The following is a 23,708-nucleotide window of genomic DNA, read 5'->3' as shown; positions in this document are numbered from 1 at the left end:
TTAGATATTACGGATAAGGTCAACGAGTATTAATGGATGGATTAGGTACTGTTGCACCGTATCAGTAGAAAGTTTCCTCCTAGCGAATTCGTATCTATTGTTTATAGCTGCACTCGTTATTAGCTATCGGTGGTTTCCAGTAAATCTACATAGAAACTTACTATGCTTACTCTGTGAATCTATGTTACAGGTAGGAAATAACAATGTCGCAAGAAAATTTGCGTCTGATTGTTTATATTCGATCTAAGGCAAGTTGAAGGTGAAGCAGCTCGTCACACGTGCCATATCACAAATGAATTAACCCGTTATATGATTTACGACGAAACGGAGATGTATCACACTGTTACAAATAATATTATCATAACATAACCTTTGGCCTTAAATGTCAGATTACACGGAGCCTTAGCGTGATCCATAGCAGTAAGTATTTTGTAGACTTTACTGCTACACAAACAGGATTAACGAAGAGTGTTCTGTATTCTATACAAACAAGTCTGTATGTATGAACAATGAGTGTATTTTAAATGAAATCGTTATAAGTTGGGTTGGGGTACGTTATTAAAGACAGCGGCGACAGTGTGCGTGGGCGCGATTGACTCGTCAGCGGCTATCGGGCCTCACTTAGCGCTAACTTGGCGCTCGCTTTATCGAACCTCCGCGCCGCCGCCACCGCTCGTCCTGCCATTCCCTGCGCTTCCAACATTCACTTAACTCAATCTAGACTCAATTAATTTGAACTATAGGTACTAAAGGTTCTTTCAAATCAAATTCGTTTTATTGTAAGCATTCTACAATTTAAAAAAAGGACATTTTACATAATAAGTAATGACGTATACGATACCTATAGGATTCCTTATTGGATTGTTGATAGACTACGTTGTTACACAGGTACACACTCTATACCATCAAAAATCTAATAATATAAAAATACGCTACTTTTCTTCTGTATTCAAGATGAAAAAACATGAATCAGAAAAGACTTTTATTAGATCTTACATAATGAGAGAATAATTTTAATCCACGGTTAACAATAAAACATTAAAAGCAGGTTAATCAAAAACAAAGCCAGTGGAACAATAAAAGCAAACACAGCTTCTAACTAGTTGCGCGATATAACCGAGTGGTAAATTAGCTCCTTGAATCTATTCTTGTACTGAAATAAAGCCACTTTCTATCTTTTATTTACTGTCGCACTGCCGAGCCCTTTATCTCACTTGACAAAGAGGCGGGTAATTGCCATTCGTACTGCGCCAGGGATTTCATTAAACTTGATAAAACTATTTCAATATTAAGGCTAAGTAGAGCTTCTTGTTGGTTATATTGTTTGTTTGTTATGCCTTCTACAAACGTACGTACCTAAGAATTTTAAAACATTTTTTACAATCTACATTGTTTATTACACATAAGTTTAAAAAACACGATAACTAATTTGAATTGCAAATTCACTACTAGTTCCTAGTTAAGTTCTCATAAATAATGTATGTTGTGATTATTTGCCATTTTAACAAAACTTGATTTGCGGGAACAAAACTATAACAGCGTCATAATAATGGGTGCAATTTCCTTTTGTCCCGTCTTGAGTGAATGTTTTGTCGGAACCTAATCGCTCTCCCCTGTGAACTTGAAATGAAGCAATTCTAAATCTGGTACACTCATGAGAATATTTTTATTTGGTATATTATTATTCAAATTACCGATTGTTCCTTAATGAGGGGATCAAATATGTAATAACGGGTAGCGCTTACATTAAACGCGTTTTATAATATGAACCTACAATATTAAAACGATTACGATATATAACTCTTTAATATAACAAAACCTGTGACAAAGGGTACAATGAGACTTCTAACCGTCGAAGAAATAAAATAATGACGAAATCACCAAACAATACTTGTAACTTTTACAATATCGGGGAAGGTATATTCTATGCTTATGGGTTCTCCAGCCTTTCTTGCAAATTGTACAACTAACGAATGTTTACGTTAGAGGTATGTTGAAGGAGAGCAACAAATAAAAAACATTTTAATTAATCCACTCGGGAGTTAACAAAATAGCGTAGAATCATCTTAAATTCATTAAGGACTTTAAATGGGTATTGGTTAATGAAAATTAATTGAAACCACCACGCATCACGGAGTGAAGGGGTGGTCGGAACAGTGATGTGATGAGCGTCACTAATGCATCTGCGCAGGTAACCGCAACACACCGGTGGAACTACACCTTATTTATCACTTTTTGTGGAAACCTATTCGTTTAATTCCCTATACAGACAACCCTATCACCAAAAAAACTCTGACAACAATTTGCGAGCTACTGGTTACTGCAGTTGAAAGTTTAAAATAGACATTGAACTTGAATGTCGTATCGGTATACCTTATTCCGACGTCGACCGCCGAACTCGAGAGTGAAACAATTAGATATACGGCCTGTAGCCGCTTATCATCTTGAGCAAATCGTCAACCGATAGAAAGGGTCTCTGTTGTAATAGTTAGACAGGTGGTGAACTGGTTATCTGTCGGAACATATTATGCGTTTATGCCAAATTAAATTTAAGTAGCGGTTTGACTATCTGTAACTCGATCACAGTAGTTTACTTAGATTACGCTACAAGTACAGTAACGAGCATGTACTACATTGTTTCGACATAATGATTACCTATCTACATAAATGCGCATTGCTACGAAACATAACGTGTAGACTGTAGATATTTTCTTCGAAAACAAGATGTAGATTCTTACCCCAGGATATGGTTGTGTAGGTATAGAGACACAAAAGAGTGCATTTTGCGTGTTGGATGCGAACATTGACGTCACGGTGTGTTTGTCTGGCCATATGCGCACGTGCGTGCGCGCAGGTGACAATAATACTGCGCGCATCTGTGAAGCTTTGTACCTATCTATCGCGCTTTTTTCTGCCAGCTATTGATTCATTGTGTAACTAAACTGTAACGGCGAACAGCCGGCTCCGGGGCCGCACCGCACTGTGTCATGTACCTAACTAAATATATTATTCTTTCACATCGTTTTTGCTTGAATTTCTCTTTTACAATGTTTAAAATTAATAACAATAATCATGCAATAAATAACGGAAATATGATAGACAACGAATACGACTTAATGATTATTAGTTTTTGTTCATTATGCTTATATTGCTTTTTATTGTAGATCATTTATTATTTGGACAGAATAGAAAAGGAAACTCCGTATACTACTTTTCTAGTTTAAGGATAAAATTTGAGAGATTTCCTATGGTGTGTCGTCGCATATTATAGTAACAGTTATTAACTGAAAACACATTTAAAATATATTGATTCCTAATCATATATCGCCAAAAACACTAAACATTTTATATTTATAAACCGAAAGTATTCTAAAATTCTTGTGCTATGTTATTCGTATCAAAAACATGAAATAAAGTGTCGGTATCGAGCGCACTGCACGTAGCTGACTAAGTGAGACTAGATCCGCGCAGAAACAATCTCTTAATCAGCGAACACATTCATATCGCTAGGAGCCCAATTACTAACAATCCACTCCCTCGCCAGGAATGCCGAGTGCGGAATACGTTTACAAATTTAACAAAAACAGGTGGTCAATTATCCTCCACTGCTTACAATTATTACAATTACAATACTTGAGACACATTTTCTGAACAGTTGTTTACTTGGATTTTGTTTGCGTGACAGTCTAGAGATAGTTGTGCTAAGGGCCAGTGCAGCGACCATTTCATATTTGCATATGTCACGACACGGTGACATTCAACTTTGAACCCTATGCAGTTGTTGTAGAGCGTTCGATGTTATAAAAGTTTCAATTGATAAAGTAAGTTATCTGTGTAAAGTAGTACCACGGGCTTACTCACCGGCTGGCGGCGCACGTGCGCGCGCGCCGCCGCGGCCGCCACTGCGCTAATCGTTCCGAGATTAGTGCCTTAGCTAACAACCATGTCGATAACTCCAAGTGTACACATAATGTTCAACAAGTGCTAATTATATACGAAACCATATTATTATCAATATTGCAACTATATTTCTACCACTCGCATTTTCTTGGAAAAAGACATCAACGAGCTAAACCTTTCTACATAATATATAGGTATAACTTATAACGACTATAGTCCGAATTCTAATTGGATTACTAGCTAAAGTGAATAAAAAAACAAAACCGAATCCGACTACAATATATTAAGAAAGGCCAGAACAGGCAAATATAATTTAATATGGCAAATATAAAACTGAACGAAGTTGTTAGGTGTGATAGGATGGAATAAAGCACGCTACGAACTATCGATATAATAGAATATTGTAAACGTAAGAGGCAGCACTAGAGCCGGCGTCTCGGCTCGTAATCGTAAATATCAGACATTTAACACACAGTGGTCTCGCCGGCCGGTGATTATAAATAGATTGTTGCGATATAGACGACGTGTTTACAGCCGGTATCTGTCGATAGCTGATCCAATACCAACAACTAACGTCATGCAATTAACATCGCGGAATGAACGCCGAACCGACAAATAAGCTATGAATGAATCTGATCGCCGCTCAATGAGCGCTCACGCCACCGCCGCCCGCCGTACTCCTGCACACGCCTGAAGCGTAATCAATTCATTACTCATGTTCGCTATTAACTACCCACTACTTGAATGACGCTTGAGCAAATACTCATTCACTACTCTTCATTAAGGCACTTGCTTCATATTTTAGACTTACTTGACACAAACACAATTATCGTTATTTTGTTTATATCTTTGTGTAGCCTTCACATACATACGGTTATCCCCATACTATGCCAAGATGTACTGTGGTAACGTAGCCAAATAGACATATTATACTTGTGAATGCATTAATTAGATAATTTACAACAAAACCGACTTATATCTATTATCTATGGAGCACTATTTGCTTGATTGGCCTCATGTATGTACTATGTACTTGTCAATAGCTAACGATTTTACAATAACATTTGATATTATCATATGACGCCAAGCCATGAACAGAGGTGTCAATCTGCATCTTCGATCATGTGTATAAATTACTTATTATTCATACGCACCGAGCAGGAGGTTCATAAAATTGTAATATCCTTCTGCAGCATTTTCATCGTTACTCAATTAAATCAGAACGCACTTTTATTTGTTCTACTTGTTTCTTTGAAAGTAACACCAAATAAAATTTTAATTGTAGTGATTAAGTGAAGTTAAAAGTGTTTAGTCAGTTGCCAAGAAAAAATACAGCTTCTTATTATATAACGCCGGCAAACATTGTTACAAGTGTAAAACATCCAATTAGAAGATCTTATCCGGGCGAGTGAACGTCTTCATTGATTCTGTTTCTCGCACAAGTTCTCAAGTGAGCCGTCTAAGATAAATGTCCATCAAAACATGTGATTGTCAACTTTATATCACATAAAAAAGGTATATCGTAAATGAAGTGGCGTTTGTAACAATATAACGAGAACACTCCAGTTAACATGTTCACCCAGCTATCGAGCTGTCAGCGACAAGAAATAATGATGAACGTATAATATTGCGCATTGCGTGCAGGAAACGATTGTAAGCAATACCATAGCGCTTAGAGGGTGCCGCAAGTGACGGGGGAAATAAATACGAACACGTTTTTCAACACAGAGGAAATGTTATTACATAACATTACTCCTCGTTACAACGATATCACGAGATAACGGACATTTTGCAATGTGATTAACAAAAAAGCAATTTGTAATTTCTATCTCTGGTACTATATCTTTAAATATTTTGTCTATGTACTTTTTTATTTATGCAGAGCAGAGAACAGACACCTTCAAAAGGTTTTTTAGGAGCTTTCGATGTTACGTGTTAATGTACCTACTGTTGTTGACATGATGACATAAATTAGCAACATTTTTTTTTCAACATAAGTCGTTACGAATACGCAGATTTTGGAATCATGCTAGAATTTTTAGTTTAAAGCAGAAGCATTTTGTTCCCTTTGTCAGCCACGCTCGTGGCTTGCGCCGCATGGCTGGATTGCAGATCAGATTGGTGACGGTGGCGGGCGCCGGCACTCGATTGTTTCCCGTCCTCCGCGCTACGAGCGACATGTCATCCACTGCTATGCACTAATAGTATATTGATGTCAGTCTTAACGGTTATCTCCTGACTGTTACGTATTTACCAAACCTTAAATATAGTACATCATTATTTTATTTAAAGTAAGTTCAGCAAAGCAAAAAAAAATCAAATTTCAGCTGAAACTAAAAATGAAAACCCGTTATTTTCCTGTAAAAGGTGTTTACGGTCAATGTTTCAATAATTGATGTATTTGAAGATAGATTTTTTCTAGACCACATCTGTCTACATTAATGAATCATAATGTATCACTTCAATTTAATGTTATGCGGTCTAGGCGCTTCAGAACGTCTGCTTTACGAGTGAGTGTAGATTTAATCTATCGGTAGTGTGTCAGCTGACAGCCGCGACTCGCGCAATTGTCTCAGGTCCGTGAGGCGCGTGCCGTCAGCGTCGTGGAGGCTGCACCACCGCACACTGCTGCGGTTAACTACCACTTGTAAGCTGTAAATTTCCAGCTAATAAACGGCCGCACTGCCACCACCCAGCCACTTGTTCCATTGTTTGTAATCCGCACCAAATTGCGGAAATAGTGTCTAGTTCCATAACAAGTTCTATAACTATTGCAATAAATAATAAATATTGTTATTATAGAGTTTACGTCGTCGGTACCCAGAATCGGTCGATATAAATAATTGTTTGCAATAATAGGTTGCTTTGGCAGAAATATTAAAATGTCACAATGTTATAGACGTCAAAACATTTTATGATACCGTAACTAGTACAAGGTTTCGTTTATTTTATTTCAGAATATTAAGGACAAAAATTGGGTTAGCAAAATTAGACTAATCATATAATTTAAATAACAGCCACAAAGTAGCAATCCATACTAATATTATAAATGCGAAAGTAACTCTGTCTGTCTGTCTGTCTGTCTGCTACTCAATCACGCCTAAACTACTGAACCAATTTGCATGAAATTTGGTATGGAGATATTTTGATACCCGAGAAAGGACATAGGCTACTTTTTACCCCGGGAAAATGACGCATTTCCCGGGAAAATTCAGGTAGCGAACGAAGTCGCGAATAAACAATATAATAATGACATTCAATTAACAATATTCCGTTGTCATGGCAACTGTTTTAATGGCGGATATGCCTTAGCGCGACTTCGTTACATTAAGAGACATAAATAATTTTAAGAATATTTTTCGTGAAAAAAAAGCATATTTTATATCATCACGCTACGGCCAATAGGAGCAGAGTAACAGTTAAAAAGTGTTACAAAAACGTAGAAAATTCTGACCCATTCTCTCCTATGTGACGCAAGCGAAGTTGCGCGGGTCAGCTAGTATCTGATATAGGTAAGCAATTTGCGACAAAGATTACCTAAATACATGTAAACTTCCTAGTATTAGAACTAGTCCAGGTCGGTTGCGGTAATTGTACAGGATCAATATCTAGACGAATGTGAATTTCGTAAGTCGATTGTGAGGTGGTCAAGTTGATCGATGATGTGTGCGCGTGCGGGCTCCGCTTGTCAATTAGGTTAGCTGAGTTCAGGGCCTGAGCTACGAGCGTTCTTATCTGCGCGCAGGATCTGGCGACGTTTGCGTAACTAAATGTTTCGACGACAAAAATTATACATTTATTTATAAAATAACTTAAACATAATTCGTTCATTTTATATAAGAATTCTTATCAAATATTAAACCGTAGTATGTGTGATGTCATAGCGGCTCACAATCATACACAAAGCATTCTTGACTTAACTATTTGCACAAAAACTGGCATGTGCTGACGCACAGGTAGCACGATGCGCACAATGAAATCGATTTTTTTTATGTCACAAAATAAATAAAAGCCGTTTTCATATAAATCTCGACAACGCAAAAAATGTCGTAAAATACAATCACGACGGTATTCATTCATCTTTTATAACACTTAATGAAAATCGTTTAAACTTAAAGCGAAACATGAAAAGAATGACATTCTCGCGTTTGTGAGCTAGAGAGAGATAACAGCATCCTCCACTAGTTGAGAAAGATGTGCTATCTCATATAAGTATTATTTCTGAGGCTTTTAATCGCAGTTGTCTTAGTAATGCAAAAGTACATGTAGGCCGTAGGTATACCTGTAACCTCTTACTATTAATTATCTGAAATTGTGATACGACATCGTTTGCGTCACAGAACTTTACAAATACATCATCATCATCGTCATCATATACCTAAATCTGAAATTATATTTGTTATAAATTAAATTTGAATAAACAACACTCAGTTTAATATTGGAAGCATAATTCAGCTTTATAGCTAAACAACGTTAGCTTTCTATTTAGCAAGTGAAAAGATTTTATCGCTCTTGTCAATATGAACCCTTTAAGTTTAAAATTAGTTATACTGTTAAAACTACAAACGCTAGCAGTCTAAGGTCTATTACTAATAGCAATCACTTATATGGTCTAAATCTACTTATTGTTAACCAGAAATGTCTGTAACTTAAGACAGATAAAAGATTATGATTGAGCGTAGGTAAGTATCAATTGCAGTTTGTGCAACTCAGCACGCCGCGGCAGCTGCACGTCTGATCCTTCGCTGACAATAGACTGTGTGCAGGTTGTTGCTGGGAGACTACAAATGGTCTCACTTTCGAAGAAATTCACCTTCGCTTCGTCGCATCCGCACGCACACAATGTTAGATGTGACTGTTTAATGCCGATATTTTTGGCGCATATCTCACAAAAACACAAAGGTGGAGCAAAAGTTTACCCAGTCAACATTTGGAAAATAAATGTAGGTATACATACATGCATAATATATTGTGGGTCTTTGCAAACAATTTGCGATTAACATTGCACTGATTTTGAACCACAAATTGTTTTGAAATGACATACACAGAACTGCGTAAATTCTCACACATGTCAACGGTCAAGTGTGGAAAATGGGTTATTGCGATGTTCGTGGGCGCCAGACTTGCAAACCGTCATTCATTACCTATGCACAACTGCGGTCCATAAGTGGCTGCAATGTTGACGCACTTCAATATCGTTGACACCGCTAGGTATCTTATACCGCATTGCTCATTTAAAGGAGATAAACGTGTAATTCAATGCTTTAGTTGACCATCACACGAAAATTTGATTTGCGGTTACTTTTAAATGAAGAAAATGTGATATTTTAATGAAGTTCTCAATCTAATGACTGCATTTTCTGTGTATTTTTTTCAGTAGACAACAATAAATGTGATTGTTAATTCTTAGAACGTTGCACAAGGCGAAGTCAGGCAGGCGTGGTTTAATGTTACTCTTGTGGAAACAGCTGTACGCTCCCCCTTTACCTGAACACCTATGTGCCGAGCACGTGTTGTATGTGCCCTCGCCTCTTAGGTAAATACGATTTGTATTTGAAGTCCTCACATCCGGAGTAGGAGCGAGTACCGGCGACTTCGGTACCTATAACATGATTTTATTTGCATAGGTACATGTGCCGAAGCGCACATATTGAATATGGAACAGTTTAGTGTGAGCAATGTGCCGATAACGGATGAAACACATTATTTTAGATAGGTGAAGCAATACAATATATGTACATTAAACACACCTGCCGACAACTTCCGATCACTTATTGACACAGCAATGTGATCTGTCCAATTCAACCGTCTCTGTTTGATTTGAGCTCTACCGGATTCTCTATATCAATGTTGGATAAACGAGTACGTTCAGTACAAACTCAACCTCCTAGTAATATTTATTAACTTTAACGACTTCAATTCATCTCGTTTCTTTCTTATAAAATAATTCTTGTGCAACTAAAAACCTATACGATCTTCAGTTTGTTTAATTTAAATGTAAACTTTAAGCCTTAGAGGAGATGCAATGTTACTAACTGCAATTTTTGTGAGCGGTAAAATACCTAATTCTTTACAGAATACAGTAAAGAGCACACGTTTAAAATTGTAGCGATAACGTGTTCTTATTCTATTCATTTAATAATCTAAATGAACTAACTTAATAACTGGGAACGAACTCTACCACAACAAAGAATTCAGTAGCCAATATAATAATATTAATATTGGCTACTGGATGCCTTTTTTTCTTGACCTCTGATTGTTTCATTGGGGTGCAAACTCTTTTTGTTTTGTAAAGTCTTTTTACATTTTAATCGTGTAGGAAGTTAACTGTGAGATGTTTCCTATAAATGTAACCTGCTTGGGAACTAACAACGCCCGTCAGAAATATAACAATGAATCCAAATATTTCCCTGCTGCATATTTTAAAAATTAAATTTTAAAAGAAACTTGCCTCCATGTATTCATGTAGAAGTTCACCTACTTGGAAGTCAAACAATACCATTGTTGGAAGATACAATATATCACATGAATTTGATTCAGAATAGAAGTTTAATCGTACTCGTCGAAAATTCGATCGGTAGATAACAAAAGAAACTTGATAAAAAAGTAGTGCATATTTATATTGAATTAATTATAAACCAGTATACATTGTTTGATGGAATAAACGATGACTGGTTGCGTCGAGTCGAACGAGCTCTCCCTTTTCAAAGTTCTCAATCGGAAGCTGTTAGCAGGTGTGCCCGATCCGTCTCCAGGATCACACGATGTGGACCACTTATAATACGTTACATAATCATTAACACAAATGTTCAATAAATCTTACTTATTGAATATTCATAGCGTAACGATAAAAGTGAAAACTCTCACGTGATCAAGTTTTTATTTGTATTGATCAATTAGATCAACAGAATTTCTGAAGGACTAGATGTTAGCATGGGATGTAGAATTATGTATGTCTTAAAAACAACTAAATGTATTATACTTCCAGTATTCTAAGCTAAAGTCCAATAATATTGTGAAATGTATATTCAACCTACTATAAATACCAGACGTATTGAACTCATAATATGTGTCATCTAACTTTGGTTATTCGTCACTGATTACAAAAACCATGAAAGAAACATAACGTAGGTATGTGTATAAAAGAATGCCTTCAATGTATTATAAACACAATAAAATTATATTCAAATGAAGATCTGTATCAGTCTGTCAGACCTGATAGAATATGCAAAATGTAGTATTTCAGCAGTTTTTCAGTCAGTAAATCGCATCGGGGTCTTGGTGCAAAACATTGAGCACGAGAATACGACTATGGAAAGTAGGAATCAGTTTTGACGTATTCCTTCTCTACCAGTTACTGAAAGTTACTACTGTGATGAATGTATATGCGCTAGAATAGCTCAAGCAATTACCAGCATATAGTTTAATTATGTAAAACCTTAAACATAAAGTTATAACAATAGTTAAGAGTAGTCACTTAGGGAAATCACCTCAGCACCAGATGTTACCCTTACCGGTATTTAAATATAGTGCGCCTCCCCTAACGAATGCAACGCTATTTCAACAGACTTGAAAAAAAAAGTCGTTGTGTGTAACTGTAGTTACATAAATTATTTTGTATGCATGTAGCTTCACGCCCTTACATAGATACTTTGGGGTTCCAAATAACTGTCCTGTACCTTATTTAGTATTTTCTAATAAGACAGTTGCACTTTTCTTAAACAAATAAGAGAATGTGTCATATCACTCGCATGTAACACCAATGCACGCAAAAAGGGATTGGTAAGAGTTTGTAATTAAATCTGCAATAGTCAAGGCAGGAAAGATTCTCCTACAATTTAGACGCCATTTTGTGAAGATAATACGGTAATACTCATTATATTGTTTATTATTTTCTCATGTCTCTTACTCCTATTGTGGTCCTAAATAACAACTGCAGTTTGTGATATTGTCAAGAAATTTGATATTGTGAAGAGGTTTAATTAAAAACGTAAAAATATTTTTTAATCTCATTGTTTCGTCCCAGTGGAACGACTCTGAACTAGCTCTATTATGTACTTATACGCTGTCGATTAAGTATGTCCAAATGTTCAACAAACGTCAGGAACAACAGCTAGCGCAGTTGTTCAGATGCAACGTACTTTTCTTTTGAAAAATATACATGTTATGTTAAAGTCGATTCAGAACAATTAATACCCTGTGTATATATTCGTTGTAGCAAAAGAAGATAGTAATTTCGTTTGAACGAAATGGTGTCAAATCCATATCTTAGCAAACAAGAGTAGAGCCGTTCAACTTTTCAATCGTTTCAACTAATTACCTCAGCACCCCGCCTTATCTAATCAGGTTCTGAAAGGAGCCGGTGTGAACACTGGCACACATGTGTTTGCGCGAGCGCACGTGTTCATTCACATATCCACCCGTCTTAGACGCGCTCACACACATCACTATGGGACATTAAGCAACCCATAGATAAACACCGTCCCTTGATAGTGTTTACAAAGAAAATCTTTATGCGACACTCGCATTTAATATTTATATGTAGAGCGTGGAAATCTGATAGTAAAAATCATGGTTTCCATAGCTGGGAATGTAAAATATTATGCAAATAAAGTTAACAACATTTATTTTTGTAAATATATATTTCAACATTCTTATCGTGCAAGTAGAATAATGTTTGCACTGAAGTGAAATTCATGTTGTAGATTTACACATAGCGCATTATATAAAATGTATATTAAAAAACATCACGACTAACACAGAGGTCTTTATAACGCACGTAAATAAATTACACATTGTTTAATTCGATAATACGTTTTCATTTCCGATGCATTACAAGAGGCATGCAGGTAATATTAACAGTAATTTATACGACAACAGAGGGTAGCGTATCAAACAACAGGCTAAATTTGTAATTGTTACGTTTTTGTTGGTCATCCCCATCAATATGGCACAGTCGTTAATTTCATTAAGAGCTTATTAAGCGGGCACGCGACCGCTGACAGTTGCGCCCGGCACGCGCGCGATCTAATCGAAAAACTTATGGCCCATAACACTACTTACTTGTGTATTTATTTACTATGTAATTATTTTACTACGTTGCTTATTTATCAGTTAATTTTATTTCTTTTTGATATATCTAAATTTAATGTTACATTTCAGTTAATAGACTTTAAAATTCAAACTGTTAGGAATCAATATAACAAATAGAATTTTTGATAATTAGTTTAAATTTACGTTATGACTCCAATAAGTTTAAACCTGTTTAACAATCGTATGTTCTCACTCATATATTTGAACCAGCTATCTACATTTAGTAGTAGCTGTATAGTTAACAGATAAATTACATAATAATATCCGAAACTGTAATAAATATATATTTTCATCAAGCACCGACATAGTTACAAAACGATTGTATCATCATTGTATGCGCACGCGTTTGTTGCGGTCACGCACAGCTCATCACCGGCGTCAGGTGGTGTCACCCCTACACTACCGACCCAAACAACCATTACCTCATCTAATTAATTAATTTTTGTGGAGTATTCTTTTAGTATATTTAAATGGTATTCATTCATTACATTTTGTATATTAAATGTAAACTACGTGTAATTATATCGGTTCCGGGCCTCGGTTTACATTTAATTCAAATTACGGAATATTTCCAATAGAAAAAACAAATTTTCCTTTAATTGAGCTATGTATATATTAAGCTTATACAGTACAGATATTCAACCATGCTGGTGCGGAAAAGTTAACAAAATATTCGTGAGATAACATTTTCATGAGAGCATTTCAGAGAAAACATGATCCCGTTAAGTACAAACACATTGTTCAATAGCGCGTCACACAATGCCGCTTCCGGTCAGTGTGCTTGTATAGAAAAGTTTACCCATTATCCCACCCCACATCACTCTCGAGTATGGTTTGTTTAGATTTAGATAGGGATTTTGCGAATGATATTATTAATTGTTCGGTTCCCACAGCTTCCAGAGGGGTGAGGCCGGTCGGGCTGCACGGTCGGCTCGTTGATTTGTGTGTTATTGTTGGCGCGATGGTGCGATCAGTTTCCGCACGCACTCCCACGACAGGGAGCAGATGCCGCGCGGCGCCGGCGCAGCCACTGTCACTCACAATATTGTCTCACCAGTGACCCTCGCCGAGCTGTGGGAAAACTACCCGCTCATGGGACCAACAATACTTACTCATCATTGTACCATAATACGCTACGGGTGCTTTGCAAATTACGTCACTGTCTCATTATTTATTTTTATTTCGCTGATAGGTTTTTATAGGTTACTGCCTCTTTACGATAGGTAAATCCAATCTATCCGGTTATCATACATCAGTGTCATATCAGTTTCCTTTTACTGTTTTTATTGGATGTAAATATTATCAAAGCAATATATTTAAAAGAGATGCACACTCAGCTTGACAAATATGTTCGTATTGTCGGTAATAACTTGTGATACAACAAACAGACACTTGACCCGTCAAAACAGCACATTATTCAACGTGAGTCGTATTACCATCGATTTGCCAGTCGATGGCGCATGAGACGCCATTGCATATGCGACTGTGGCCCGCGCCTCGCCGCCCGCCCCCGGCCGCCTCGCGGGCCCAGCAGATGCTACATTAATATTTTATCACGCATATCATTAAATTCAATTTCGTAGTCCGGTTGCTATATCGTCAAACTTTTCATCGACACATCTGTCTACTGAAAAATGGAAATTTATCAACTCGTGAAAACATTTAGGGAAATTTATGTGGTACCTACTGGTGTCTATCAATATCTTCCTAGATTGTCTATTCATTGAACGGGAAATCTAGACATGGACATATAAATTATACATGCACGCGTCTGGTATTCAGTCAACAACCGTTTTTTAAATGATGAAGATGCATCTATGTTTCTCAAAACATGCTCTCACTTGGACATGTGTACCTATTTCACAAAAAAATATTTTGTTAAACTGATTTTATTAGGCACCTTACAGAGAAACACTGTATTAAGTATCTTTCATAAATATCGGAACCTGCTGTTATACATGAGAATCTTATAAATATATCGATATAATAATATGTAATATGTTATCGGAGAGTATTAAATGCGGTGTAGGTATATGTGTGACGTGCAACAGGTACATTACAATAAGGCAGGTAATAACAGAATCCACGGGTAGGTACTCGGTTAACATTATCGTCGTCCGTCCTGAATTAAGCACAAGTCGTCGTTGAACTTTCATGCATTTCGTTCTGTATAATGGGCCAATTTAAATGGTCGGTATAAATCATGATAACAGTTTCGGTTACCGAATCATAATGTCTTCAATAACAAATGCTTTGTTTTTGCAACTACGAACGGAGATTGATGTGCAACAATTACGGGATGCTCCTGAACCATACATTCACAATGTGATGCATCGACAAACAGCTTTTTTTGAAGTCTGTGATGCTAATGTGTAAGTGGAAATAAATGGTAACACTCAGGAGCAATCCATCGTTCTACTTTACATTTTATCTGCGCTATCTGCCTACCTGCATTTATATTTTATATCCAGTGATTTTATTGATTTTATACTTCTATCTGACATCTTTCAATATTGTAATCAATTCTGATGTTGGATATTCTACATATCAGTATTCAAAGAGTAACCAATTTTTCCTTAAATTATTAAATACTTGTGAAACTCCTAAATTTATCCAATACCCATCGGTCACCGCCGCCGCTGCTACTGAAAGGGTGCAATTCCATTTGAATCATGCTATAGAATGGTACAAGTACTTAAGAAGTTAACGGAAAACGTATTAAAGTAACTTTTAAGAAAAAGTTAACCCTCGAGATTACCTCTAAAACGACGTTTAGTGTACAAACTACAATGAATGTTGTCAAAAAAATCAGTTCCATAACTCATATGTGTGCGACACAAATTAATTGTAGATACAGAGAACAACATTCGTTTAAAATTAATTACACGTGTCTAGAGATTAAGTAAACCTTATGGGAAGTAGCATTACACGGTGAATCACGATCATGCATATAATAAAGGCCATCATATCGTGCACTTTCATCTGCTCAGTGCGGCGCCGCCACAGGACCGAATGCGTCGAACTTAAAATCGATTACGCCTCCGCTTCAAAGCTATGAATATTTTAACTGATCCGCGTGATTGACTCATTGTTGAGATTTGGTGTCATAAGAAGTACCTAACGTTCGAGTTTGATCCGAAAAGAAAGTTCACTATTGTATTGTACGCTCAGATTATTACACCAGATTATTATACAGAAATATTTATCAGCCTGGTTGATACCACTGCCAATGTTTAAGACTCGATATTATGTACATTTTTCATATAACGGTCTTCATGACCGAAAACTTTAAGCGATTTTACTTCTCATCATGATTTCCCTATCTAAGTACAATTTTGTAACATGATGTGAAACCAAAGTTATTATAGAGAATAACTTGCAAAGATTTGAACATTGCGTTTTTTTTATATGAGTTTAAACGCTATTGATAAACTGCCGCTAAATGTAGGTACCTCAGAAACCGGGGGACTATCAAGTAAAAATTGTCAACGCAGCACCTCCAATGATATGAATTAAATGAGAGGAAAATAGTTTCAAACGGATGATTTCCGAGCCTGGTAACATTCATGTTCAAGAAACAGTCCTTGGGTACCTTAGTTACTAAGTATAAACGAAGACATTAGACAACATTTCTTGACCAAATAATGTCGTACTTATTCAAGTCATCGGAGTTACTCTACTAATGCCTAATGTTTTTTTTTTTCAAGTCGTCTTAAATACAATTTGATTGACAATAGTATCATATCCATAGTACACTTAATTGATACGCACCAAGATCCTGCATTTTTTATGATATAGGTACTCCGAAAATATTTTAAAATTTTCCATTCCCATTTCCATTCGAATAAGTCGAAATTAGGTAGGAATATGGGAATAACATGTCTGTTTGTGTCTTCGTGGTGCATTTTCATGGTAATAGGTGTGGGTAATGTTGAATTCTAATAAGTTGTTACATTTGAGCCTTAAAAATATAATTATCGATACAGGAAATCAATTCATGAAAATAGTAAAAAAACCTGTGCTTTTTCTTATAAAAAACAGGTTGATATAAGATTTGGGCGCTTTCATTATCCAAGCTGGGATTTGTTTGGAGTATTCAATAGACACTTTTTTATTCCTAATTTTAAAGTCGATGATATCGTTTTTACCTTGGGTCAGTAAATTGATGCGTAGGTAGGTAGTCCACGTTTCGAGAGATAAAAAAGGTGTACGCGGAAATATTTGGAGGTCGTGGAGTGCGGGTTCCTGTGTCAAGTGTCACGGGCAGGCGGAGCGGAGGGGCGTCGAGGGCAGGAGGCACGACCAGCCATTGTCCGCGCTCGCACGACGAGACGAATCGCAACGCAGGCTTCATGACCCATTAAACGCGGTCACGAAATCATTTTACCAGACTCTTTCACTGACACCAGCCACCGACTCCAACTGCCAAAAACTTTACTTTGTTCCCACGAACTCTCACTGTGGAACTATTTATCTAACAATTTTGTATCAGTTAAGATCTTTTTATTGTGCGGTATCTATAAGGAAACCAACTACAAATATGTAAGCACTTTATGCAAGATTGATGTAATGTGTATTGTTACGTAGTCATTAGTGAATTCCTCGGATAAATCCTCGGATACTTAGCAATTAAAACTCAAAACTGGATTAAGGAGTTTTATGTTTTTAGAGCTCTCACAAACGTACGCTCAATTTAATGTACGCAAATACAAACATACGAAAAAAGATTTACTATTCAATATAATTCTGAGCCACAGATCAAATACGAACTCAGAACACTTGATAGTGTAACTGTTAATAGATATCACTTTCTGAATACTACACACGCGAGCGCGACCATTGCTATAATTATAGTCGCAGGCGCTTAGAGCCTTAGTTTGGTAATCGTCGTTTAGATGTAGGCCGATGTAAAGATGATAATAATTACACCGGAGTCTACAAGATACGTGAACTGATACACTACCTAGTAGCCGGGTTGTTACATATTTTTCAACTATGCATCAATGAAACACATCGTCGATTCGGAATAAATCTTTTACTATATAATGTTTTGATAGAAATCATCAAACAAGCAACTACGAGAAGAATAAATCGTTAGCCCGTCTCTCAAGGATTAACAGTCACTTTGACTAAATCTTTAAGTACTTAATTTGTCAAATTATCTGTGAACATTTACACGGAACACCTACTGTGTGATGTGTGGTTAGTCTGTGGAGATCTGATGCGAGTTTTCGTCTTTGTTAGAATAAATATAGTAACATAGCTGACCCGCGCAACTTTGCTTGCGTCACATAAGAGAGATTGGGTCGAAATTTTCCCCGTTTTTGTAACATTTCTTACTGGTACCTACTCTGATCCTATTGGTCGTAGCGTGATGATATATAGCCTATATTGCCTATAGTAAATAAAATGAGAAATCATGTAAGCTTTCACTTACGGCCTGTGGTTCGCGATTATAGTGGGATAAAAAAATATTTAGTCAGGAAGCCAATACTGATTCGATGAGATTACTGCTTGTTTCTTTAACGTTTACGAACACGTTTGAGCTTAGGAATCCTATAAATTTACCCTGTATCTCGTACAAAGCTTTAGTATTGCAGAGTTTATATAAGATGTGTTCAGAAACTACACGGTGTCAAGAGCTCGACTTATTTGCGTCATTGTCATTTGCTACCCTGGTGATACAATTTCTTGTTAAATATGACTAAAGAGACGAAAAACGGTTTTGTAAAAAAGCGCCTAAATTACACATTTGCGCAACAATTTACGAAACATATTTTATTTCAATAGCAGATCGTCTTATGTTCAAGGTGTCTAAGATACAAGCAAAACGCATTTATTTGTAAAGAATACCTATCATCCCCAGATCGGTGTTTCTTAAGCTGTAGTCCGCGGTAATAAATACGGTAAAAAACCTTTTTACTTAGTCTAAGAATGCCAACAAGCAAACGGTGACGTCTTCATTAACAGATTTGTTCGTCATTCAGTTAATTTGTGCTTGATTTAGGGAACCGCGGACTTGAAAAGATTAATAAACGCTGCGAGGCTGACCGCTAAAAAAAGCAAGTAGGTCTCGTTTAAAAAAAAAAAGACAACTGCACTAAGAAGTACTTTTGAGTCGCGGGGACTTTTACAAACATACAAACAACGGACACCACGCACAACCAGACCCGAAACAATTATTTGTGGATCGCACAAATAATTGTTCCGTGTGGGAATCGAACCCACGACCTCCCGACGCAATGGTAGCGGCGTGGTGACCTTAACCACTGTGCCATGGAGGAAGTCATCAAAAGCATACTGACACGAAGTGTACACAAACAGTACCCAATTCTAAAAAAGAAAGAAGGCTGTGCTTGGAAAGAAGGCTGTGGTTTGCCACGAAAGCCTATTATAAGTAAGGAAAGTCTACTTGACTTTACAATATAAAAAAAACTAGCATATAAAGAAAATAGCATAGGCTACCTAATAAGCAGTATGAATGATTAGTCAGGTATAAATAAACATGGTTTACAGTTATATATTTTTATTACAGAGTCCAATATCTAGAATGTTATTTTCTAGTTTACAATTTTAGATGCATGTGTATAATTACAACAGACCCATTCGCTAATAATATACGTAATTATTAATCAAAGTTAGTAATATAATTAAACAAAAAAAACAGGTCACAGATATTGTGTACTTGCGATAATTTAACGATTCTCTTCGTTATAATATCTGTTGCTAATTCTAATGCTTTTTTAATAACTTTATTTATATTCATAAGATTTTGTGATACTGGGTATCCATAAAGTAAATTTTAATATTTTTATTTTCTGCTTATTTGTGGCGGTGGAAATGTTCACTGTAGTGATAAGCTGTGAGTAGCAGTATTTTAAGTGTCTAAGTGAATGTATATTAATGCACCATTATTATTTTTAACTTATAAAATTATCAGAAATATTGCACTAAACATGGTGCTCAACTTTCGAATAGTCAGTATTTTAATCGATTCTTACTTGCAGAGAATTAAGATGTATTTTGCAAAGAAATATTTATATAGTGAGATTTTTATTTTTAAAACACACTCAATGGATACCCTGAATCATTAAAGTTAGAATCTAGGTAATGATAGTAATAATAATTGAACGACTAAATTATTTACATAGTATTTTACTTTTTGTTCTATAATAAAATATGTTTTTAACAATACAAGTTCACCCCACCAATTGAAAATATATCAACGAGAATATATTACGGCGTACAAGCTTACTTTACAACTAAACAATAACAGATGCAATAAATTTGACAAGTTTCTTCTACACAATACTTTTTTTTTAAATACTGTATCATAGACAATTTACTCAGACTTACTTTTAACAGTGTATAGAATTTGATTTGTTTGATGAATTAGATATAAAGCACTCACAAATACAGCATTGGCCCTGAAACAAACAAATCACAACAATGTCAAATATGATTAATTCATTAGTATACACAATAAGCAATAACAATTTGAGTCAATGTGAATGATGGTATGAGTTATGAGCATCCAATCGAGACGACATAAATACCCCAGACAGTGAAGGGCAGGCACGGTATGTGGGTGAACGCGGATTGCGAAAATATCGATCTAAACATTTCAAAAATTTTGCTTTGTAAAATTAAAATTTAATATAGTAATATAATTTCCTTCTCTATGATATTAACTATCATTTTTCCCGATTTCCAATGTTCCTTACTAACTAACAGATAGACATTTCGGAATTTATAATTAGTATGGATAGTGAAAGTAGAAAGCATAAATTATACTCGTATTTTACCACTGCCAAGAACAAATTAAAATAAGTATTTTTTACTCTCTACTGGGCAAGGGCCTCCTCTCGAATTAAATGAAGGACTAGGCCTAGAGTCCTCCATGTTGGCCAGGTGTTAGCATTGCATGTTGTCAAGAATTGTGTTAAACAAATAAATAAGTATATAATACTCACTGTCCTTCTTTGAAATATTCCTTCAATGTGTTGGAGAATCTCTTGGAATATTTGACAAATTCCCTCTTCCTCTGTTCAAGAACTTGCTTGCCAGCACCTGGAGTGTACGTCGATACTTCATTCACAGCATCAAGCAGCTTCTTTATTGCAGAAGCTATTTCTCTGTAATACAATATCACAATATTTTGTTCATAACTACATTTCCCCTAAATTATTTAATGAGATTATGCATATTGGTTAACTGTGGCTTCATAAATAACCAGGAGTTGCCCACACAAAAAGATTTCCTGGTATAAAAAGTCTCTTATATGTTAAACTACATTACAAGCTATCTATGTACCAAATTTTATCAAATTCATCTGTGGTTTTGGCATGATAGAATAACAAAACTCTAAACATCCAAACTTTACCATTATTAAAATAAGCAAGAATTTGTAAGACTAGCAGATCCAGAAGTAACCAGCATACCTTGTTAAATGTTAAAAAAACTTCCCAAGAAGTTAACAAAATGCACAACAAAATCAATTTTAGCACCAAATAATTAATGATAGTTACTCACTTTATAGTTTCTAGGAATGTCTTCCTGTCTGTAATCTCATCTGGAATGCGACTTAGTATTTTCTTCAAGGCTGTAGACTTTTTGTTCAATTCCTGGAATGCTTCCTCAGTCCTATTCAGTCTCAGATCAGCACCTGAAATACAAATTGATTTACATATAACAGTTTCAAACAACAATACAAAAATAGGTCACACAGGAATACATGCCTTTAATCTTATTATTACAAAAATAAAGTTGGAGCTCATCATTTAATAATAAAAAAATATTATTAGACCAACTTGTATTCTTTATATTTCTACACACTAATTAATGTTAATGAATATATTCATATAAACAGTGACAACATTGTGTTCTTGTCCTGATAACATAGTACCCAAAATAAAATGTACTAAAGTCAATATAATTAAGCAATATTTCCATTTCTCAAGGTACATTATGCAACTTATTAGGTAAGGCTGTTACATGTGCAGATACATTTCAAGATATATGTAAAAGGAGGTGCAATTTTAAATTTAATACTTTGTAACAAGTGATGTGAAAGAAATAGGTCACCAAGAGATTAACCCTATATATTCATGGCAAAGAAACATGATTTTATTCAACTCAAATTGATGTGAACTTATGGAATTATGTAGCAGAGCACTAATTTGGATATCAGAATGTCTTAAAATGGCTAAGTATAGCTGGATCTACTAACTAAAAACAATAAATTATACTTGTAGCTCGCAGTTTATATGTATATGCCAAAAGCCTAGTAAAGTGAATTAAACCTACCCAATTTCAATGATATGTCACAAATAATTAAACCTCAGTTCAAGAAACACATTTAGAGGATCCAAAGCCCTATATAAAAGAAAAGTAAATGTTTCAAAAAAACTTACATTCAGCCTCAGTAAGTGTTCCCTGCAGGCGCAACAGACTCTCATTCATATTAACTGGTATATCAGCTCTCCTCATGATCCCTGCCACCAAGTCATAGTTCAGTCCTGGCACTGCTGCTTCAGCCTTCGTCAGAGCAGCACGGAGTGTCTGAGATGCTCCCAAATCATATTTCTCTAGCTGTGAACACAATTATATGACAAATATGTGAACTCCACTTACGACTCTTCAGTAGTGTTAGATGATAACTAGAAGACTAAAAATATTACATTTTCCTCACACCAAAAACTATTCAGAGTTATCAAAGAATAGAATATCAGATAATTTAATTATATGACAAAAATACACTTATCAATTTCGTAACAAGGTTGACCAAGACGATACTATAATAGTTATCTTAATCTTCTATTAGAACTACTTAGTTATAGTGTTAGTCACTTTCATCCATTAACACATGCAAAGCACTTAACTTAATCCATTTATTGACAGTTTTTCCTTAGCAGTTTGGACTTAGGAGTTAAAAAATACATTAACTCGATAGATCACAATTTCATGAAACACATAATTCATTGCTGAGCTAAAACTATTGCCATCGACTCACCTGAGTTAAAACGGGACGTATAAGAACAGGTAAAACTAAAGATGTAACAGGTAGTTCATCACCCATTGTCATTGTGGTAAGAATATTAATTGATCAAACGTTAAGGTAGAGCTCTCGTTGTTCAATATTGGGACAAGAAAATATTTTTTAATGATATTTAGCAATAAGTTTGACAAGTTGATAGTAACATGTCAGTACAAACAACGACGACAGCAGTATTCGCAAGTATTGCCAGTAATCATTATTCTATCACCCTACATTCCAATTACACCTCAAAAGTTCCCAAAGTTGTCATCCTTGACTCTTGAGAGATCAAAATTTGTAAGAATTTGCAACAAAATTAAAGGGGATTAAATACGTACTTTAATTTATTTTCTTTACATTTCTGAACGTTTACGTGATTGCTTTCAATTGACTCAATAATTAATTGTTGAAATTATTAATAGGTAAACTTGTATATAATTAGATTAAGTTATTATTGGGTCCGGATAAACTACTTGTACAAACATAGCTACAATAGCAGAGGCACGGAAAAGTTAACCTTTCTTTCAATTGCAAACACTATTAAAGTTACCTACCTTTAATGAAAGGTTAAAAATATAGGCTTGCAATATTTTTATTACGTCACGCATGACGGCAGCAGCTAGACGAGTAGGAGAACTAGTGATTGATCAATTACTACAACTACTGAATATGAAGTCGA

The 23,708-nt window shown here is 35.5% G+C and overlaps 1 protein-coding gene across 1 annotated transcript; it reads right to left on the bottom strand.

The window, feature by feature from the left end:
• Positions 1-19,502: 19,502 nt before the first annotated feature.
• Ccm3 (programmed cell death protein 10 Ccm3) lies at positions 19,503-23,230 on the bottom strand. The gene is made up of 5 exons (XM_076136122.1): positions 23,006-23,230; positions 22,407-22,584; positions 21,526-21,658; positions 20,967-21,128; positions 19,503-20,420 (listed from the first exon to the last, which is right to left on the bottom strand). The coding sequence occupies exons 1-5, from the start codon at positions 23,075-23,077 to the stop codon at positions 20,336-20,338; spliced, it is 630 nt and encodes a 209-aa protein (XP_075992237.1). The 5' UTR covers positions 23,078-23,230; the 3' UTR covers positions 19,503-20,335.
• Positions 23,231-23,708: the final 478 nt, after the last annotated feature.

Source organism: Anticarsia gemmatalis, chromosome 3, assembly GCF_050436995.1.
Source record: "Anticarsia gemmatalis isolate Benzon Research Colony breed Stoneville strain chromosome 3, ilAntGemm2 primary, whole genome shotgun sequence".
NCBI classification, from domain to species: domain Eukaryota; kingdom Metazoa; phylum Arthropoda; class Insecta; order Lepidoptera; family Erebidae; genus Anticarsia; species Anticarsia gemmatalis.
This window is presented reverse-complemented; position numbering and strand designations above follow the sequence as displayed.

Bases quoted from the DNA above. Each gene is read 5' to 3' on its own strand.
- Ccm3 (XM_076136122.1), bottom strand. From the start codon at position 23,077: ATGACAATGGGTGATGAACTACCTGTTACATCTTTAGTTTTACCTGTT. The intron at 22,585-23,005 runs GTGAGTCGATGG...TTGTGTTCACAG, and splicing joins TACGTCCCGTTTTAACTCAG to CTAGAGAAATATGATTTGGG. The intron at 21,129-21,525 runs GTGAGTAACTAT...ATTGTATTACAG, and splicing joins ACATTCCTAGAAACTATAAA to AGAAATAGCTTCTGCAATAA.